Source organism: Alosa pseudoharengus, unplaced genomic scaffold, assembly GCF_046254945.1.
Source record: "Alosa pseudoharengus isolate Yale_2024_CS ecotype anadromous, Long Island Sound unplaced genomic scaffold, YU_APseudo_1.1 YU_APseudo_1.1_scf_2, whole genome shotgun sequence".
Taxonomy (NCBI): Eukaryota; Metazoa; Chordata; class Actinopteri; order Clupeiformes; family Clupeidae; genus Alosa; species Alosa pseudoharengus.
In genome coordinates this window covers 11,442,268-11,465,632 of record NW_027468663.1, presented here as the reverse complement: position 1 = coordinate 11,465,632, position 23,365 = coordinate 11,442,268, and the positions used below count along the sequence as shown (strand labels likewise).

The window sequence follows — 23,365 nt, the reverse complement described above, 5'->3', positions numbered from 1 at the left end:
GGGGGGGGGGGGACGACTAACCTAACCTAAACTTATAGACTAACCTAAACTTAGGCCCAGGCTACACAAGGAGGCAATTATCCTAAACAAGTTACAGTAATACGTCTTTTACCATAGACTAGGCTATGCAGTAGTAGTAGACCAGCCACACGCAAGCACGCATCTTTTTATTGTTTGTTTGAGGGTTACCGATAAAGGCAACACTAAACAACGATAAAAATGCGTAATTGCATTGCATTTGACTATTGCGTCATAAAGGAATATGTGAGCACACAGATGATCAGATCAGCAATCCTGAACGCGCCTCCACGCACACACAGAGAGAGATAGAGATAGAGAGAGAGAGAGAGAGAGAGAGAGAGAGATTAGTTGAAATTCAGTCTTTTCATAGAGCGGATTAGTGTAATTCGTTTGCAGAGGACCATATTAGTCTGGTTTGTGACGAACTTTGGAGTCAATCTGACCCTCTTGCTGCGGAATAACAGGTTTTGGTTTAGCCTATCTCATTGATCAACGGCCAACATAGGTGCACCTGCAAAAGGATACGTAGCCTACATTTCCGTACATTTCAGTCCAGGAGCTCCCCCGATTGATTCACATATTGAAAGGAGGGCGCATTTCGACACATCTGAAGATGAGTGAGGTGAGTTTATATTTCATTTCCACAAAGGTTTTTTTTATTTTATTTTAAACTTTCCAAATGTTTAAGAAGGAGCCATCCCGATATCCACCCCTGGTCATTCGTCTTGAAAGGAGACGAGTGAATTTTAACATCCCGCAGGCATGATTGCTGGTTGCAGCTTACGAAATATCTTCGGGGACTAGGCTATAGGTACGATACTTCCGCTATGCAATCACTTAGAGCATCATAAAAAGTTAGTAGCCTATACGTGCTATAATGTTCTGTCACTGCTTAAGATGTCAAACTTGTCTTTGCAACCACAGACATTCGCAACCATTGAAATGCGTTCTGCATAGCCTCACCGCCAGCGGACAGCTTTGGAGTCGCTGGGGTTTATCGTAGTTACGTGAACTCAGGGCAATGTGAATCGAAGATGTGAAAGACTGACTTACACTCGGGTCTCTGAATCAGTTTCTCAGTGGATTCTTCTTGTCTGAACATCAATATGGAAGCAGTCGTTTTTGTAAGAATCTAGCCTAATCCAGAGTAGCAGGAGAAGTCTTAAAAGAATGAACACAATTTATGTGACAAGTTTTGAGAGGTAGGCTTTTGAGAGGAAAGGGACTGCAATCTTGCATGCAAAAGAACTCATTGCTGCAAAATTGAGTGTTATAGTGTCCATCAAGGAGAGGCTGAGGCAGCAACAGAAAATTATCTATAGGCCTATTGTGCTAACCCATATCCTCCATCTCCCCTGTGCAAACTGAATGAAGTAGCCTATAGCCTACTTAAACACACACAGATGAAGGAACAAGGCTAATATTGTGCTAACCCATCCTCCATCTCTCCCGTAGGCTACAAACTGAATGAAGTAGCCTATAGGCTACTTAAACACACACACATGAAGGAACAAGTGCTGATCCATTTTATTGTTTGGCCATTGTGAACGCAATCAGGATAAGGCATAGGTCTGTTGTACTCTGACTTGAGACATGGCTATGTTCTTTCAGACTTGAATTCAGAAAGTGAACTAAAAAGACCTCAACCGCAAAATGAAGTGGAGAAGCAAAAGGGGAAAGATATTCACACTTATTTATGTGGGCAGGCTTTCCACACAGACCAATCTAGGCCACTGTCTTAAGGCTAATATTCTCGTTTTTCATTTCATAATTAGATTAGCAGGGTGCCAGTTATTCTATTTTTACATATGAAACTGATTGAAGGAATGGAATAAGGACAGAGAAAAGGTATGCTCTCACAGGAAGGTTCAGTTTTAACTCTTTCCATTTCCCATCTCTCCACTCATTTTATCAAAGAAAAGTGTGCAGCAGTGACAGCTATATTATTTATCTGGCACCAGATGTGCTTCCACTTTCACATTTTATTTTCATTTATCCTTTATTTTACCAGGAGAGTCCCAATTGAGATCTGAATGCAACTGCAGCGATTACAGGATATCAGAGGATGCATTGAGACACAGATGCATAGACACAATAAAGGCAGTCTTTCTGTCTCTCTTTCCCTCAGATTTCCTCTTACAACCATAATCTAAGAGGTGAAATTCAGAGTGACATAGAGGGGATTCTCTGTAGGGAATCATGCCATCAGGCCAGATTGAAAAAAAAAAGAACGTCAGATCAGGATTAAACAGGAGATTATGGATCATACAGTATCACAACACAGGTTTGATGCTGATGTTATTCTCCTCAGAATTGCATGTGTGTGTCTGATGGGGCCATTGTGAGGTCTTTCTGTGAAAGATACAGATGTATGAATCGTCTACTCCACCACCTTTTCTTTTACTCAGCCTGCTCTGTTGACTTTGTTGTAGGCAACAACAGTTGGAGAGCCCTCTCATGGACAGGCTCCTTCGACTGACAACAAAGGTATGTTTTGTGCTTGCTTTACTACTTTCAGGCGAGTGTGTGAGTGTTTGTGTGTGTGAATGTTGATTGGCCTAAGACTTCTCACTTTTGTCCTACATCCAATTTCTGCCTTTGTTTCTCTGTCCGTCTATCCGTCATTATATTTTTAGCCCCTGGTGGCTTGTCTCATTACCCTCTCTCTCCTTCTTCCGTCCTCCTCCACAGCTTTCTTTAGTCTTTCTTCCATGTCTGAGTCATCCCGTGTGGCATTTGCCTTCCTCTAGGCCCACTCCATCCCATCTCTTTGAGTAAACAAACATTACACTGTTGGATAGTTCAGTGTCACAAAAAGAATGCTGATCCTTTTCCTACATTTTTCGGTGATTGGATTTAGAATGATGTTGAAAGAAGAACAACCTGACTCCTACAGTAACGCTACTTAGACTCTTATTTATTCTGCTGTTGCGGCACAGTGCAGTGTCACTCATGTAGAAACACATTTAGGCAGCGTCGCTATGTCATAACTCGTATAATTCCAAATGGACTTCCAAAATTAAAGCAGACTTGAATTTACCTGAGGATAGAATTTTCCAGATGGCACTGAAAAACAGCATTCATGGTTCATGGTCCTGAAATTTAAGGATGCATGTCTTGACAGGGACCTGTCATTTTCAGGTAGCCCAGCTACTTGATACTTTCAATTACAGTATCTGTTCCTTTCAGTCATGTATATATTAGGGGCAGCCGTGGTAGCGCTTCGGACTTGTAACCGGAGGGTTGCCGGTTTGAACCCTGACCAGTAGGAACGACTAAAGTGCCCTTGAGCAAGGCACCTAACCCCTCACTGCTCCCCGAGCGCCGCTGTTGTAGCAGGCAGCTCATTGCGCTGGGATTAGTGCATGCTTCCCCTCACTGTGTGTTCACTGTGTGCTGAGAGTGTTTCACTAATTCACGGATTGGGATAAATGCAGAGACCGAACTTCCCTCACAGGATCAAAAGAGTATATATACTTATACTTACTTATATTGTATTGTCTATTTGCTTACCTTGACTGTAAAACACTTTTAGTCAACTTCTGTAGTTTTTAAATGTGCTATAAAAAATTAAGTGACTTGATTTGACTCTGTCAGGTAGATAACTATAGCTAACTATATTTTGTCAAAAGCACTCTGTGTTGTCCAGATATCCACTGAAGTTTATCTTTCATGCAAACCAGCTAGCGTTGGCACAACTCTCTTGCAATGCCACATTGTGTACCATGTGTCAGTGTATTAAATACAATGCATGAATTCGGGTCCCTAAACCTCTCCTCTTAATTTCCCTTTCGGCGTGTATTTCCTAAATATTTCAATCGGAGCCATTGGGTTAGACAGCACTCAGTTCTGTTGTGTGTGTGTCTCCTATTGTCTACAGTGCCCAGTGAGACTACATCCAACTCAGCAGGGAAGCCTGCGGAACAGGAGGAAGAGATCGACATCGACCTGGAGGCTCCGGAAACAGAGAAGGCTGCTTTGGCCATACAGAATCAGTTCAGACGCTTTCAGAAGAAAAAAAAGTGAAGTGAAAGAGGCTAATAAAGAAAGCCGGACAGAGAAAGAAGGCAAAGACCAATTCTGAAGCTAATCTATGGGTGGGTAGCTAAGGGGATTATAGGAAGTGACAGTCTTTAAATTAATCTTTATTCCTGGAAGTGAAAAAGGGCATTTCTTACATTGGATATACTACTATACAATTAATCACACTGTTTCTCTACTCAGTTAAACTTTATATCTCCTCAAAATTCATATCTTCTCAATTTATCATGCAACCATTGTAATAATCATGTTTGAAATCAAAAAAGCACAAGGATGTTATATAAGCACATCAGCTGTAACCCTGATTAAACTTAATTTCATGCATGCTCAATTTTTACAATCACATGTAATCTCAATCTGACTGAGGTTGAAATAGGCTGTTTTCTATTCTAAAAATGACAGCACTGTGGTAGAGTGATGACAGAAAGTTATTTAGATAGGGGTGTAACGGTAAATCACGGTTCGGGGTGTACCTTGAAAAGCTGTAAAATGTGAAATGTTGAAACATGGTCCACAGGCAAAAAAGCCTACTGTGGATTACTGTTATAGACCATTCGGTACATTTGGTACACATCTGACCTAACGTCCCCTATCTAAACGGTTCAGTACGAATACGTGTACCTTTACACCCCTATTAGATATGAAAATATAAGCCACCTGGAATTCCAGAAGAATGGACAATTTTGAATGGCAGTTTGGTAGAGAAAAAAAGTCCGTTTTTATCTGTGTATTTCAACACTGCCACGTCTCAATGAGCACATTAACTTTGCAGATAAACTACTATATCTTGTTTGAAATATTTGATTACAAACTTTGCTTGTTCTGGTCCACTGTAAGGTGTAAACTATGACTTTTTTGTTGTTTATGATTTTGGCAGGCACTCAGTAGGGCAAAGTGTCAAAGTGGTCTGTCCACAAAGTCTAATAATTAAAAACTCGGGGTGAATGGACAAATGGACTGTATGGACTCTTTTGGTTTTTATCCATTATTTTATTTAAGACTAGCCTATATGTAGACAGGCTACCAATGATATTATTGGTTACGGTTTGTTAAGTTTGAATTACTTCTTTATTCTGGTTAAGGGTCAAGAGAATTCATGAATACGTCTCCTGGGTTTAGCGACTGTCTGTCAATTAAGACACTCTAACCCACTAATGAAGGATTCATCAAAGTCATTGCAATACATTTAACCTAGATACCCTTCATCACCAGAAATAGAACAGTCTATTTGAAGTCTCTAAAAATACCCCTATACCAGAGGGAGCTAATTGTGGCAGAAATCATGCCTGGAAAAAGCATCATAAAAATAATCTCTTCCGCAATCATAAATGACTAATTCTACATTGCATGAAGCAGTACTGTTGTGTCGGTTAATATTGCTTGTGTTTCTTTGTGGAATTTGTGTTTGTGTGTAGATGGCCCACATCCATGTTTCCTGCCACTTGAGTGAAAAATAGAGATTTATGTGTTTGAGTGTGTGACTCACTAGTTTTTAAGGCGTACCTATACTAAAATATAGCCAGAGGCATGTAAAGGAGTTATGTAAAGGAGTAAGGATTACCTAATAGCTCCTCTGTTTGACACTGGAATGCAAGCTTAAGTTATGTGTGAACAACACTAAATTGCACATTATTTCTGTGAACTTTACAAATGCTCAGAGTAGCCTGCAGCTTAGAATGTGTGTGATTGAGTATTTGCATCCTTGCGTGTTGTTGACATGCATCTATGAATGTGTGTGTGTGTGTGTGTGTGTGTGTGTGTGTGTGTGTGTGTGTGTGTGTGTGTGTGTGTGTGTGTGTGTGTATGCGAGTGAGAGCACACAAACAAGTGAGAATGGTAGGCTGTAGTGCATCAAGTGCTTTGTTCACAGGTGAAGAGAGGGGGTGTGATGAGACAAGGGGCCATCTCTCTCTCGCTCTCTCTGCCAGTTATTTATATCCCCTGAGAAGAGAGGTGGAATGGAGTGTGGAGGAAAGGAGACAGTGGAAAGGGGGAGAAATACGAAACAGGGCGAGGGAAAAAAGTGAAGTGGGTTGGAGAGTAGGAGTGGAAGAGAAAAAACAAGAAGAGAGAGAGAGGGAGTCAGAGAAAGAGAGATTCTGATGATGATGACCATACCAGTTTGTGGGGGAAAAATCACTGTGGGTGGGAAAGGCATCTGAGAACCGACTGGATGATTATGACCAAAGTAAACTTTCATGTGAGAGAACAGAGCTGTTAGTCCGCCCACATCCTGTGCAGTGAGCAGCTACATGATGGTGAGGCCATTTGCAGGCTGTGTAACTCCCTTCCCTTGACTGTATTAACCAGGATGGAAGTGCTGGCAAATTTGCTGGTGCACATCGCATCTTGGCACTATAATGTTTGAGAGACCATAAGTGTGACAGTGCACTGTTGGGATCCCTTGTGGCAGAGGTTTATGATTTTCTGTGCAGATTTGCGCAAGGAAGCATGGGCAGAGTAATGCCACCATACTGACAGCTTGGCTTTGCTGTTGATGTGAGGGTCAGTCAGGGACTGTAAGCTACCAATGGCCCTCCATGACCTTCCCTCCCCCCTCCAGGCGGTGACAGCTGTGCAATGGAGCTCAGTAATTTTGCCAGATTTCAGCAGAATCTGTTTGGCATGACTTTGAACTCCTCCCTTCACAGACTCATGGCCTGCACTTCCTGTATTCAGAAGGAAGAGAAAGTACCCCAAATGAAGCTTCATTTGCAGAATACGAAACATTTCAACACTCTTTGGCCAATCAAGAGCTACTTACACAGCAGGCGCCAATTCAGTGTAACCTACTTGTAGCAGGGGTGATTTAAAAAATATTAATATAAAGTTTTGACTTGTTGATGCCCTCTGGTGTTCATGTGGATGATAATATGTTTGTGTTTGAATCACACAAACTCATGATCATGGAAAGTGGAAAAGGCTCAAAATATAATGGCCACTCAATTGAGGAGGTCTTAAAATATTACTGGAATTAAGTGTGAAGATTCAAAATAATTCTAAATAACAATGCGGTCAAATCATTTATTTTAATAACAATGATGATGTAACTGGTGCGATTGCCGTGGATGATGGGAGGGAAACGCGGGCTGGTGTATACTGTACATTGTACTGTATGTCAGTAACTGTGGGAGGCTTCAGTCTCGGACTCTAAAAATGGCTCCACATGAATGTCAGATAGGTACAGTCATGCTTTATGTAACCCTCCGCAGTCAAATTGACCCCTTTATACCACTTTAAAGTCCATTTGTCATTGTTGCTCTCTCTCTCTCTCTTTCTCTCTTAGATGTCAGTAAGTGCATTGTCACAGAAACACTGTTCAATCAATACCATCAACACACAATCACAAAGTATTTTGCGAAGTCATGCATGGTTGGATATTTATACAAGTCAGCAATCACCGCACAAATGCATTTTGCCTATTTGTTATGTTTAGGCAGACCAATATCAGGGGTGTAGCCTAAAGGCTGGATTACGCACGGTTCACTTTCAAGGAGACTTTGTGCACATCCCAGGTGCTGAACAAAAAAAGTCAAGTTTTTTAAGAAAAAGGTCGAAACGTCATCTGCCAAATAATGAGAAAATAAACTCAAAAAAAAAAAAGAGTACCAAGGATAATTGCATGCGAAATGGACAGTGTGTGAGATCTCTTTTAAACTACTGGTAATTATAACATAAAAAACTTTTATGCTGTTTGTTGCATTTCTCCAAATGTAAACAAACCCATCCAGTATATGCAAGCTAGTTGTTTACAGACTGTGATGTGGATTAGAACACCTAATTTTTTACATTCGGTTTGGTAGGAGATTAAATATTTAATAATTTCAGTGAACATTATGATTCGGTTGTCATTGCCTCTGTTCAGATTTCTACTATTTGGGTAGCAAGATGACTGGATGGCTATATCCAATTTTTAATGCAGTTTTAGTGTTTCAATTTTAAAAACTGGTAGAACACAATTCAAGGTTTTACAAGATTGAAAGGCCTTTTTTTTATTCCAGAATAAACATTTCTAGTAGATAAACAAAAGCATTACAGTCATAATTCGAAGAGAATGCATTCATGGTAATCCACAGTGTGTCAGGCACAACCGATTTGCCTCACATAGCACAGTTTGGAATCCTCCTGAACATAGGAGTTGCTCAACAGCAAGAAATGCCCCCTCAAAAGCTGACTATTTTCACAAACTGGAGGGTTGAAACAGCAGGGTTTTTAGATATGAAGCATCACAGGTCTCTGGTCACAGGTCATCACAGTTGTCTTATAGCTTTATGTAATAAGAGACAATAAGAAGGTAAATTAAAGTTTTTAACTGGGCTTTTTAGCCTTTATTGACTAGATAGTGAAGATCTGAGCAGGAGAGATGAGGAGATGAGCAGGAGAGATGAGGAGTGGGCTCTGGAAATGACCACAGTGAGTACTAGACCCCAATGTGCTATGGCATGCTAATGCTACTATGGCTTCCCCCTGACAAATGGGAAATCTGATCCAAGTAGAGTGGCAATGTCAGTGAAACTGATGTTTCTTGAATCCTTCATCAGGTTCCCCTTCAAAACAAGCGAAGAGCTAGGACACTCACAAGGATGGCCATTGCTAAGCAAGGGAGCAATAAAAAGACAAATTAATCCACAACAGACACACATGTAGAAAGCTTAAATTTACATTGAGACAAGACAAATGGCAAGTAGACACATTGTGATAAATAAGCAACACACATCCCCCACCTCCGATGTGATAATGACAGAGGGCATACTACATGACTGCATTTTGTACAGTCTTGACAACAAACTCTTTTATGCTTTCCTCAAAGTCTTCCAGAAGGGAAGAAAATGCAAGGCTACATATATCTACTGTACCTTGAGTCAGTGGATGCATGAGGGAAGAACAGCCTGCTGTAGTAGCAGGGACGGTAGTAGTAGTAGCAGCAGTAGTAGTAGTAGCATTTATGGTTGCGTTGCGAGGATTAGCCAGGTCCACGATGCCAGCGGTTCTGAAGAGTGTAGTACTAGGGGCATCAAATGTCCCATCAGCTGCAAATATAAATGAGACAAAACCACTGAAAGCAAGACAGCTCTGGTACATATCCAACCTTAATCAGAGATCACAATCTGAAGATGTTACATTTCCTGAGGCCATGGGTTCTCAAAGACGTGATTATTTAAAGTCGACCGTACCATTGACTTCACCACTGACAAGGCCAGCTTGGAAGTTGAGGGCTCCAGAGGCGCGATTATTGATGGCCTGGCTCAGTCCCTGGGCGGTGAATGTACACTGGTGGAAACTTCCGTTGATGCTTCTGTTGAAGTTGTATGTGATGTCCTCCACTCTTGGCTAGAGAACACCCACATGCAGATAAATCACCAAACACATATGGGATTGTTAGTGGAAGCGCACTTCCAGACTGGCTTGGGCACAGTCATATAAGGATACATGACAAGAATGCCAACAAACAAGACAAATCAGATGGGCCACTCACCGAGTTGGTTAAGGTGATGCTACCATTATTGCCAATCTGTGTAGCTGTGCGGAAAAAGAAGTTCCTGGTTGCATTGAATGGATCCCTGGAACAAACAAACACCAAACCGCCCCCCTGTAGAGCAAGACAGATAATCTCACAATTCAGTCCATTATGTTATGTACTAAGTCACACAATGAATAGGGAAATCAGCCCAGATACATGTAATGTTACACAGTATACAGTGTGCCATCATGTCAGTGTGTTGTGTTGGTTAGTGTTGCACAACATATATACAAGATGTACTAATGATACGGCACTTTACTATTTTATAATGTAGAGATACTAGGTGTTGTGTGTTGTTTTTGTGTGGGGTTATGGAAAGGTTTAGTGATCATGTTGTCGTCTGTTGTCTGTCTATCTGATGAGCTGTATGATGCAAGATCAATTTCTGAAAGGATTAATAAATATCTACCTATCTATACAAGACAAGATGGACATGTACAAGTATAATTACCTGGTCTACATTAGTGGTGAGCACCAGAGCAATGTATCCGGTGGAGTTCCCAAAGAGCTCAAATTTCACGCCTGAAGTACTAGCATTTACGACCTCAGAAGAGATAAAGGAGCACAGAACATTGCCGGCAGGGTCACAGCCAACGTCTCCCAAACACAGTTTGGTGGAACCGCAACCGTCACGAGTGATGCTCACCTGGAAATGATCACAGACAACATGAATTAGCCACCTGGATAACATGATACGACAACACATCCAAGGCTCTCAAATACGATCTGTAGACTTAATAAAGTTATGCTTGGAGGATATGGCTGCCATTAACGGTTCTATTCAATAAAGCTGAATTGAGTTGAGATTAACTGAACCATGTCACTTAGGTGGCTTTTTCACAGTAGGAAACTCACGTCTCTGCTCTAACCTCAATAAACATACTGAAGGTGTAGAAAAAATTATCAAAACATCAGATGATGCATCATGAGAGCTCCATTGAAAGCCATGTTATAGTGTAATGGCCAACGCATCGCAATGCTACAATGGAAAGCTGTCTTACCATAGTGGCTGTAGGAGTTTCCAAATTAGCAGCTGGGTCAAAAGCAGGAGGATCGATCAGGAGAATTTCCTGTAAGGTTCGTCAAGTCCACCGAGCCATTGGTTCTGAAGAGTGTAGCACTGGGGGCTTCAAATGTCCCATCAGCTGCAAATATAAATGAGACAAAACCACTGAAAGCAAGACAGCTCTGGTACATATCCAACCTTAATCAGAGTGTTGTATAAAATTATCACTATGGTTTGTAGACATCATGATGAGAGAACTAGTTTGAAACTGTAAAGCATGTATTCATATAACCTTAATCATAATCAAGTAATACACTGAAGTTATTCCTAACCATAATACTCTTATAACATTTTAAATAACAAGTTTAACTAATACTATTAACATACTGAAGCTATTCTACCAGAATTCCCCCTACGTGCGCTCTGTATCCCTATGTCTCTTTTTGCTGCCCTGTGTCTCATTTTGTTGCACTGTGTCTCATGCTGCCTTAGCCTAGGCCTTTTGTAGAAACCAAAGTCGGCCTTGAAGCTGCAAGATAACACGTACACAGGGCGAGCTCTACTCATAACAACCAGTAGGAGAGTGCAGGGGGGCGAACGATATTTAACCCATGCACAATGTATGACCTGTGATCACTCTATACTGTACACCCCTGAACTTTCCATAAACTTAAGGTGAAAAGTTCGTTCGGGGTAGTGTTGTGTCAGCATTTTGGAGGGGTATAAGTAAGAGAGTTCTACCTTTGTTCGGGAGTGCGATCGTGCGATCCACTCAGGCTTTGCGCTATGTAGTCATTAAAGGAATTTTTGCACGGAACTCTGCCAGACTTTTGAGCCTTCTTTTTGGGACAAGTTTTTGACTTCGGCACTTATAATGGTGTATTTTTGTTACGTTGTGGGCAAGATGTTTGGACTTAATTTCTGGCCCGAGTCTGAATATCTGCCACGACAAGATATCACAATCTGAAGATGATACATTTCCTGAGGCCATGGGTTCTCAAAGACGTGATTATTTAAAGTCGACCGTACCATTGACTTTACCACTGACAAGGCCAGCTTGGAAGTTGAGGGCTCCAGAGGCGCGATTATTGATGGCCTGGCTCAGTCCCTGGGCGGTGAATGTACACTGGTGGAAACTTCCGTTGATGCTTCTGTTGAAGTTGTATGTGATGTCCTCCACTCTTGGCTAGAGAACACCCACATGCAGATAAATCACCAAACACATATGGGATTGTTAGTGGAAGCGCACTTCCAGACTGGCTTGGGCACAGTCATATAAGGATACATGACAAGAATGCCAACAAACAAGACAAATCAGATGGGCCACTCACCGAGTTGGTTAAGGTGATGCTACCATTATTGCCAATCTGTGTAGCTGTGCGGAATAAGAAGTTCCTGGTTGCATTGAATGGATCCCTGGAACAAACAAACACCAAACCGCCCCCCTGTAGAGCAAGACAGATAATCTCACAATTCAGTCCATTATGTTATGTAGTAAGTCACACAATGAATAGGGAAATCAGCCCAGATACATGTAATGTTACACAGTATACAGTGTGCCATCATGTCAGTGTGTTTTGTTGGTTAGTGTTGCACAACATATATACAAGATGTACTAATGATACGGCACTTTACTATTTTATAATGTAGAGATACTAGGTGTTGTGTGTTGTTTTTGTGTGGGGTTATGGAAAGGTTTAATGATCATGTTGTCGTCTGTTGTCTGTCTATCTGATGAGCTGTATGATGCAAGATCAATTTCTGAAAGGATTAATAAATATCTACCTATCTATACAAGACAAGATGGACATGTACAAGTATAATTACCTGGTCTACATTAGTGGTGAGCACCAGAGCAATGTATCCGGTGGAGTTCCCAAAGAGCTCAAATTTCACGCCTGAAGTACTAGCATTTACGACCTCAGAAGAGATAAAGGAGCACAGAACATTGCCGGCAGGGTCACAGCCAACGTCTCCCAAACACAGTTTGGTGGAACCGCAACCGTCACGAGTGATGCTCACCTGGAAATGACCACAGACAACATGAATTAGCCACCTGGATAACATGATACGACAACACATCCAAGGCTCTCAAATACGATCTGTAGACTTAATAAAGTTATGCTTGGAGGATATGGCTGCCATTAACGGTTCTATTCAATAAAGCTGAATTGAGTTGAGATTAACTGAACCATGTCCCTTAGGTGGCTTTTTCACAGTAGGAAACTCACGTCTCTGCTCTAACCTCAATAAACATACTGAAGGTGTAGAAAAAATTATCAAAACATCAGATGATGCATCATGAGAGCTCCATTGAAAGCCATGTTATAGTGTAATGGCCAACGCATCGCAATGCTACAATGGAAAGCTGTCTTACCATAGTGGCTGTAGGAGTTTCCAAATTAGCAGCTGGGTCAAAAGCAGGAGGATCAGGAGAATTTCCTGTAAGGTTCGTCAAGTCCACCGAGCCATTGGTTCTGAAGAGTGTAGCACTGGGGGCTTCAAATGTCCCATCAGCTGCAAATATAAATGAGACAAAACCACTGAAAGCAAGACAGCTCTGGTACATATCCAACCTTAATCAGAGTGTTGTATAAAATTATCACTATGGTTTGTAGACATCATGATGAGAGAACGAGTTTGAAACTGTAAAGCATGTATTCATATAACCTTAATCATAATCAAGTAATACACTGAAGTTATTCCTAACCATAATACTCTTATAACATTTTAAATAACAAGTTTAACTAATACTATTAACATACTGAAGCTATTCTACCAGAATTCCCCCTACGTGCGCTCTGTATCCCTATGTCTCTTTTTGCTGCCCTGTGTCTCATTTTGTTGCACTGTGTCTCATGCTGCCTTAGCCTAGGCCTTTTGAAGAAACCAAAGTCGGCCTTGAAGCTGCAAGATAACACGTACACAGGGCGAGCTCTACTCATAACAACCAGTAGGAGAGTGCAGGGGGGCGAACGATATTTAACCTATGCACAATGTATGACCTGTGATCACTCTATACTGTACACCCCTGAACTTTCCATAAACTTAAGGTGAAAAGTTCGTTCGGGGTAGTGTTGTGTCAGCATTTTGGAGGGGTTTAAGTAAGAGAGTTCTACCTTTGTTCGGGAGTGCGATCGTGCGATCCACTCAGGCTTTGCGCTATGTAGTCATTAAAGGAATTTTTGCACGGAACTCTGCCGGACTTTTGAGCCTTCTTTTTGGGACAAGTTTTTGACTTCGGCACTTATAATGGTGTATTTTTGTTACGTTGTGGGCAAGATGTTTGGACTTAATTTCTGGCCCGAGTCTGAATATCTGCCACGACAAGATATCACAATCTGAAGATGATACATTTCCTGAGGCCATGGGTTCTCAAAGACGTGATTATTTAAAGTCGACCGTACCATTGACTTTACCACTGACAAGGCCAGCTTGGAAGTTGAGGGCTCCAGAGGCGCGATTATTGATGGCCTGGCTCAGTCCCTGGGCGGTGAATGTACACTGGTGGAAACTTCCGTTGATGCTTCTGTTGAAGTTGTATGTGATGTCCTCCACTCTTGGCTAGAGAACACCCACATGCAGATAAATCACCAAACACATATGTGGGATTGTTAGTGGAAGCGCACTTCCAGACTGGCTTGGGCACAGTCATATAAGGATACATGACAAGAATGCCAACAAACAAGACAAATCAGATGGGCCACTCACCGAGTTGGTTAAGGTGATGCTACCATTATTGCCAATCTGTGTAGCTGTGCGGAATAAGAAGTTCCTGGTTGCATTGAATGGATCCCTGGAACAAACAAACACCAAACCGCCCCCCTGTAGAGCAAGACAGATAATCTCACAATTCAGTCCATTATGTTATGTACTAAGTCACACAATGAATAGGGAAATCAGCCCAGATACATGTAATGTTACACAATATACAGTGTGCCATCATGTCAGTGTGTTGTGTTGGTTAGTGTTGCACAACATATATACAAGATGTACTAATGATACGGCACTTTACTATTTTATAATGTAGAGATACTAGGTGTTGTGTGTTGTTTTTGTGTGGGGTTATGGAAAGGTTTAGTGATCATGTTGTCGTCTGTTGTCTGTCTATCTGATGAGCTGTATGATGCAAGATCAATTTCTGAAAGGATTAATAAATATCTACCTATCTATACAAGACAAGATGGACATGTACAAGTATAATTACCTGGTCTACATTAGTGGTGAGCACCAGAGCAATGTATCCGGTGGAGTTCCCAAAGAGCTCAAATTTCACGTCTGAAGTACTAGCATTTACGACCTCAGAAGAGATAAAGGAGCACAGAACATTGCCGGCAGGGTCACAGCCAACGTCTCCCAAACACAGTTTGGTGGAACCGCAACCGTCACGAGTGATGCTCACCTGGAAATGACCACAGACAACATGAATTAGCCACCTGGATAACATGATACGACAACACATCCAAGGCTCTCAAATACGATCTGTAGACTTAATAAAGTTATGCTTGGAGGATATGGCTGCCATTAACGGTTCTATTCAATAAAGCTGAATTGAGTTGAGATTAACTGAACCATGTCCCTTAGGTGGCTTTTTCACAGTAGGAAACTCACGTCTCTGCTCTAACCTCAATAAACATACTGAAGGTGTAGAAAAAATTATCAAAACATCAGATGATGCATCATGAGAGCTCCATTGAAAGCCATGTTATAGTGTAATGGCCAACGCATCGCAATGCTACAATGGAAAGCTGTCTTACCATAGTGGCTGTAGGAGTTTCCAAATTAGCAGCTGGGTCAAAAGCAGGAGGATCAGGAGAATTTCCTGTAAGGTTCGTCAAGTCCACCGAGCCATTGGTTCTGAAGAGTGTAGCACTGGGGGCTTCAAATGTCCCATCAGCTGCAAATATAAATGAGACAAAACCACTGAAAGCAAGACAGCTCTGGTACATATCCAACCTTAATCAGAGTGTTGTATAAAATTATCACTATGGTTTGTAGACATCATGATGAGAGAACGAGTTTGAAACTGTAAAGCATGTATTCATATAACCTTAATCATAATCAAGTAATACACTGAAGTTATTCCTAACCATAATACTCTTATAACATTTTAAATAACAAGTTTAACTAATACTATTAACATACTGAAGCTATTCTACCAGAATTCCCCCTACGTGCGCTCTGTATCCCTATGTCTCTTTTTGCTGCCCTGTGTCTCATTTTGTTGCACTGTGTCTCATGCTGCCTTAGCCTAGGCCTTTTGAAGAAACCAAAGTCGGCCTTGAAGCTGCAAGATAACACGTACACAGGGCGAGCTCTACTCATAACAACCAGTAGGAGAGTGCAGGGGGGCGAACGATATTTAACCTATGCACAATGTATGACCTGTGATCACTCTATACTGTACACCCCTGAACTTTCCATAAACTTAAGGTGAAAAGTTCGTTCGGGGTAGTGTTGTGTCAGCATTTTGGAGGGGTTTAAGTAAGAGAGTTCTACCTTTGTTCGGGAGTGCGATCGTGCGATCCACTCAGGCTTTGCGCTATGTAGTCATTAAAGGAATTTTTGCACGGAACTCTGCCGGACTTTTGAGCCTTCTTTTTGGGACAAGTTTTTGACTTCGGCACTTATAATGGTGTATTTTTGTTACGTTGTGGGCAAGATGTTTGGACTTAATTTCTGGCCCGAGTCTGAATATCTGCCACGACAAGATATCACAATCTGAAGATGATACATTTCCTGAGGCCATGGGTTCTCAAAGACGTGATTATTTAAAGTCGACCGTACCATTGACTTTACCACTGACAAGGCCAGCTTGGAAGTTGAGGGCTCCAGAGGCGCGATTATTGATGGCCTGGCTCAGTCCCTGGGCGGTGAATGTACACTGGTGGAAACTTCCGTTGATGCTTCTGTTGAAGTTGTATGTGATGTCCTCCACTCTTGGCTAGAGAACACCCACATGCAGATAAATCACCAAACACATATGTGGGATTGTTAGTGGAAGCGCACTTCCAGACTGGCTTGGGCACAGTCATATAAGGATACATGACAAGAATGCCAACAAACAAGACAAATCAGATGGGCCACTCACCGAGTTGGTTAAGGTGATGCTACCATTATTGCCAATCTGTGTAGCTGTGCGGAATAAGAAGTTCCTGGTTGCATTGAATGGATCCCTGGAACAAACAAACACCAAACCGCCCCCCTGTAGAGCAAGACAGATAATCTCACAATTCAGTCCATTATGTTATGTACTAAGTCACACAATGAATAGGGAAATCAGCCCAGATACATGTAATGTTACACAATATACAGTGTGCCATCATGTCAGTGTGTTGTGTTGGTTAGTGTTGCACAACATATATACAAGATGTACTAATGATACGGCACTTTACTATTTTATAATGTAGAGATACTAGGTGTTGTGTGTTGTTTTTGTGTGGGGTTATGGAAAGGTTTAGTGATCATGTTGTCGTCTGTTGTCTGTCTATCTGATGAGCTGTATGATGCAAGATCAATTTCTGAAAGGATTAATAAATATCTACCTATCTATACAAGACAAGATGGACATGTACAAGTATAATTACCTGGTCTACATTAGTGGTGAGCACCAGAGCAATGTATCCGGTGGAGTTCCCAAAGAGCTCAAATTTCACGTCTGAAGTACTAGCATTTACGACCTCAGAAGAGATAAAGGAGCACAGAACATTGCCGGCAGGGTCACAGCCAACGTCTCCCAAACACAGTTTGGTGGAACCGCAACCGTCACGAGTGATGCTCACCTGGAAATGACCACAGACAACATGAATTAGCCACCTGGATAACATGATACGACAACACATCCAAGGCTCTCAAATACGATCTGTAGACTTAATAAAGTTATGCTTGGAGGATATGGCTGCCATTAACGGTTCTATTCAATAAAGCTGAATTGAGTTGAGATTAACTGAACCATGTCACTTAGGTGGCTTTTTCACAGTAGGAAACTCACGTCTCTGCTCTAACCTCAATAAACATACTGAAGGTGTAGAAAAAATTATCAAAACATCAGATGATGCATCATGAGAGCTCCATTGAAAGCCATGTTATAGTGTAATGGCCAACGCATCGCAATGCTACAATGGAAAGCTGTCTTACCATAGTGGCTGTAGGAGTTTCCAAATTAGCAGCTGGGTCAAAAGCAGGAGGATCAGGAGAATTTCCTGTAAGGTTCGTCAAGTCCACCGAGCCATTGGTTCTGAAGAGTGTAGCACTGGGGGCTTCAAATGTCCCATCAGCTGCAAATATAAATGAGACAAAACCACTGAAAGCAAGACAGCTCTGGTACATATCCAACCTTAATCAGAGATCACAATCTGAAGATGATACATTTCCTGAGGCCATGGGTTCTCAAAGACGTGATTATTTAAAGTCGACCGTACCATTGACTTTACCACTGACAAGGCCAGCTTGGAAGTTGAGGGCTCCAGAGGTGCGATTATTGATGGCCTGGCTCAGTCCCTGGGCGGTGAATGTACACTGGTGGAAACTTCCGTTGATGCTTCTGTTGAAGTTGTATGTGATGTCCTCCACTCTTGGCTAGAGAACACCCACATGCAGATAAATCACCAAACACATATGGGATTGTTAGTGGAAGCGCACTTCCAGACTGGCTTGGGCACAGTCATATAAGGATACATGACAAGAATGCCAACAAACAAGACAAATCAGATGGGCCACTCACCGAGTTGGTTAAGGTGATGCTACCATTATTGCCAATCTGTGTAGCTGTGCGGAAAAAGAAGTTCCTGGTTGCATTGAATGGATCCCTGGAACAAACAAACACCAAACCGCCCCCCTGTAGAGCAAGACAGATAATCTCACAATTCAGTCCATTATGTTATGTACTAAGTCACACAATGAATAGGGAAATCAGCCCAGATACATGTAATGTTACACAATATACAGTGTGCCATCATGTCAGTGTGTTGTGTTGGTTAGTGTTGCACAACATATATACAAGATGTACTAATGATACGGCACTTTACTATTTTATAATGTAGAGATACTAGGTGTTGTGTGTTGTTTTTGTGTGGGGTTATGGAAAGGTTTAGTGATCATGTTGTCGTCTGTTGTCTGTCTATCTGATGAGCTGTATGATGCAAGATCAATTTCTGAAAGGATTAATACATATCTATCTATCTATACAAGACAAGATGGACATGTACAAGTATAATTACCTGGTCTACATTAGTGGTGAGCACCAGAGCAATGTATCCGGTGGAGTTCCCAAAGAGCTCAAATTTCACGTCTGAAGTACTAGCATTTACGACCTCAGAAGAGATAAAGGAGCACAGAACATTGCCGGCAGGGTCACAGCCAACGTCTCCCAAACACAGTTTGGTGGAACCGCAACCGTCACGAGTGATGCTCACCTGGAAATGACCACAGACAACATGAATTAGCCACCTGGATAACATGATACGACAACACATCCAAGGCTCTCAAATACGATCTGTAGACTTAATAAAGTTATGCTTGGAGGATATGGCTGCCATTAACGGTTCTATTCAATAAAGCTGAATTGAGTTGAGATTAACTGAACCATGTCACTTAGGTGGCTTTTTCACAGTAGGAAACTCACGTCTCTGCTCTAACCTCAATAAACATACTGAAAGTGTAGAAAAAATATGAAAACATCAGATGATGCATCATGAGAGCTCCATTGAAAGCCATGTTATATCCTCTTGAATGACATGAGGGTCATAGCTGAGAAGGTTAAAACTCCCTAACAGGACATTTGCCCAGTATTAACTTAACTTAACGTACCTTAAATTAAATTTCCTTCATGAATTATTATTATGTTGTCTTCATGAGCAGAATTAACTTTTGTAACTTTCATCACAAGGGCATTTTGAAACTCGTTACAGTGGTTGGTCTTGTAATGTTACAGTCAGTGCTTCATTTGTAAAGTGGGAGGTGCCGGAGCGCGAAGGGGGGGTGGATCCGGCGACTCAAAACGGGGATTTGAGGTACGGACCAACAACAAAAAAACCTGCGTACATAGCTCTGACTAAAAAAAACGAAACAACGCGGTGTGTACACCAGGGCAATGTTTATTAACTTCAGAACTTGCAACACACTGCACTGCATGGGTGTAAATTAGCAAATATGAGCTTGAAATTATCCATTATCAAATTATCGAGAAAAAAAACTAGACAAACACTCTACGTATAGGCCGAAATAAAAACATATAGGCTATAGTATGCTATATATTGCAATGATGACCACCCAGTAATCAATAATCAACTAGATACAGCGTGGAATGATTATTAATTTCTGACTGACACATCTGAATACCTATCTGAACACCTATCCCCCCCCGACACCTCCTCCCAATCAAAACACATCGGAACTGACACATAATATGACACAGAGAGGGAGCGGGAGACACAAACACTCATGCGCACACACACACACACAAGCGCGCACCGGGCGCTTAAAGGAACCATATGTAAGATTGTGGTCAAAACTGGTACTACAATCACTTTCAAATTACTGTAGAGCGGTGTATCCCCTTCCCCTCCACTCTGACTGGCAGAGCTGGCAACCCGGAACCCGAAACACTACTGACTTCGTGATTAGGGGAGTTCGACTTGCGGCAGATCTGTGCAGATCTGACTTGATGTGATGCATGCTGGGTTGAACACAATGCATACTGGGATGGACGCAATGCATACTGGCAGAGCCCGTCTACGGAGAGCCTTGCCACTCCGTATTAAGTCCCATTGTACCGAATTTTGGTTGCAGTTCCACCATATTTCCACTGGGGGCGATCGCCATGAGTGCAGAATGAATGGGAGTCAATGGAGCTAAATTTGTCTCTTTCACCTGATTGTCGTTGACAAATCTCAGATTTGATTGTAGTTTGTATAACTTCAACATGGGTTATAGGTCAAAAGTTGAATGAACGAGTATTTATGTCCTTTTGATTTCTTACAGTTTGGGTCGTTGTTGCCCATAACACGCTAGCATTGTGCTAATGAGTGACGTCATTGACACGTTTGAAAGGCTTTTTAGAACAATTAAGTGACTTTAAAAAATATAATACTCCACCAAGTGTATTTTCTTTGCCTCCCCTTTCGAATACAATATTCAAATTACTTGAAAAAAAATTATATCCCGAGAAAAGTGGATTTTGAGGGGTACAGCTCCATAGACCTCCATGCATTCTGCACTCGTGGACGAGCGCCCTCATGTGGAACCACAGAAGGAACTGCAACCAGTTCAGAAACCGGAAGTTTTCCGAGAGTGGCAGTTCTCCCCTTATTAGACATTCTCTGATACTGGTTAGAAATTCTGTCCGACTTCTGTCAGCCGGGGAGGGACTTACCACCGTGACACCATGTCACATGGCCTTAAAATATCGCGGGAGTCTTAGCCTGCAGACAGATCTTGCAGTTGCCTTCCACGAGCTGCACGAGCTGAAACACGCCCTCATGACGTCAGTTCAAAGACGTGATAGGGCCATTTGGGAGGAATGTCCTCATGACGATTATGACTAGAGGCTCATGCTGCTTCCTTATGTTGGAATATGCGAAAATAAACAGAAATCGAAGGGATACCTTCTTATACGTGATTTCTGCAACAATGGTAGGCTAGCCTACTGAAAACATTTGGATATTCTGTTATTTTCTGCTGTTGGCTAAATAGATAGACACACATATAGGGGAAACACTTGATATTGAATTTATGTGCTACAATGCAGGCCTATTAACTGTATGACAACAGTGGTTTATTTAAACTACATCATAAGAATTTATTTCGTCAGTCATCATGCTCATTTTAATGAGTAAGAATGAAAGTTCTGCTGTGTTTATTGCAAACAACATTCCGCGATATCTCCCGCGATGTCTCCCGCGAGTCACGTCAGGCAGACTGTAGCCTTTCTGTCTGGGATGAGCTGCCCTCTGTTGTAGCTCCTCCCGGCTAGCCTCTGAAGATCACGTTTACGTAGAAAGCCAGACGAAAGTCAGACTCAGGCAAGACGAACAAGCCTATTAGTAGATAGGTGGAGGGTGGCGCAATATCCTGGCCGGACTACTGTTGTCAGTGATATAAGTATTTTAAATGAACATGATTTCTAATGTCTAGTGACATATCAGGCCCATTTTATGATTAATTGAAATACATTTCTTAACATACTGTTCCTTTAAGTATGCTATATGCAATGATGACCACCCACACTCAGTAATCTGATCAACTAGATACAGCGTGGAAGCGCGATTTCTTCCTACCGTAGCCTAGGCCTACTTGTCCAAAATGGCCCATACAGCATCCAGACCCCCGGCCTCCATTACCCTGCTTCTTTTTCTACACCAGATATCCTTTAGAAATCCATGACCTCACGTAAGGAAAGGGGTTGAACCGGGCAAGCGGCGGGCCGACAAGGCAAATGGGGAGGAGATAGTAAGCCCTGATGACATTCCGCGGGCTATCGATGCAAAACTGCTGGCAGAGCGCCTCAACTTTTCTCTCCCCGAACAGCGCGTCACTAGCCTGGCGGGCCATCCTAGATTTCTAGGCTAGCGCGTCACCCTCCTGTGACCAATATTGTGGATAAAGCACTTTCAAATCCTCGATTAGCTTGTTGTATCCTGTTTGGTCTTTCCCCTATTTCTAAAGACTAATAGGCTAAGAAAGATATCAACATTGAACACTACACAAACAGTAATTTATTTTTTATATTGACTTAATTGACGGATCCAAAAAAAAGGTTCCGGATCCAACGTCGGAGGTGCCGGAACATATTCCGGCGTGTTCCGGCTCAAATTAAGCCCTGAATGTACATCCATGTTTAAATATAAACCTTTACATTAGTGGCTGTTGGAGTGGTCAGATTTTCAAGTGTGGCATCTGTAGTAGGAATCAATGTTAAACTTCAATGAAACTTACGTTGGTGGCCGTTGGTCTTTGTAAATGCCCATCTCCTCTGATTCCAGTTGTCAGATAACCAATCAGGAAAGTCACCAGAAAGATTAGTTTGCCGCCCATTCCTACAGCCAAAACCGTAAGTGGCAGAACAATGACTTGAAGATGAGTCTTAAGTAAATTAAATGAAACCGTGTTCATAAAAAAACTGTAAAGAATGATAACAACTGACTTACACAATTAACCTAGATATGTGACTGATATTTTGTCAGCAAATTACTGCAAATTCTATTGGTGGGAATATAACAGTAATATTGCATAAGATTTATTATAAGATAATAAAATGCTACATTACAGTAGATTTTTACATAGCATAGCATTGAAAGATTTCCCCCTTTGTTATTATTATTATTATTATTATTATTGTTATTATTATTATTATTATTATTATTATTATACTCTTGAATCTGTCAGTAAATCAATAAGCACCTTAAACGAGAGTCTCACCTGCAGAGCCTTGGTTCATCCGTCTCCGGTACTTTGAAAGGTGTGTGAGGATAGAGAGGCTATTTGAACGTCCTCTACACACCAAAGAGGGCAGGGTCACGGCTTGCACATTATCACTGTTCCACAGCAGAGGTATGAGGACATTTCTTCTCGGTGATGGACATGAATTTTTGTAAGACACTTCCTTAAAGACAATGTTTTTCCAGGCAAAGGAAGACTTCACTTGATGATGTCAGTAGCCGAGAATTAAGCAGCCTGACATGTCCCTGAAATTTGTTTTTTTTTTGCACCAAAGCTTTTCAAAGATAAAGTCTATCCTCAGCACTCCATCTTCCTTGTATTATGTATGAACATTTGGG

The 23,365-nt window shown here is 41.7% G+C and overlaps 1 protein-coding gene across 2 annotated transcripts; it reads right to left on the bottom strand.

Moving 5' to 3' along the window:
* Window positions 1–10,107: 10,107 nt before the first annotated feature.
* Window positions 10,108–23,112, bottom strand: LOC143133825 (uncharacterized). 2 transcript variants are annotated; one of them, XM_076293719.1, is made up of 19 exons: window positions 23,007–23,112; window positions 22,524–22,624; window positions 18,809–19,003; window positions 18,313–18,426; window positions 18,011–18,167; window positions 17,727–17,866; window positions 17,177–17,371; window positions 16,681–16,794; window positions 16,377–16,533; window positions 15,347–15,486; window positions 14,797–14,991; window positions 14,301–14,414; window positions 13,997–14,153; window positions 12,967–13,106; window positions 12,417–12,611; window positions 11,921–12,034; window positions 11,619–11,775; window positions 10,585–10,728; window positions 10,108–10,229 (listed from the first exon to the last, which is right to left on the bottom strand). In XM_076293719.1, the coding sequence occupies exons 1-18, from the start codon at window positions 23,023–23,025 to the stop codon at window positions 10,622–10,624; spliced, it is 2,511 nt and encodes an 836-aa protein (XP_076149834.1). In that variant the 5' UTR covers window positions 23,026–23,112; the 3' UTR covers window positions 10,108–10,229; window positions 10,585–10,621. The 2 variants fall into 2 exon arrangements, with proteins under 2 accessions (XP_076149834.1, XP_076149836.1); XM_076293721.1 differs by having other exon boundaries at window positions 22,989–23,009.
* Between the last annotated feature and the right edge of the window lie 253 nt (window positions 23,113–23,365).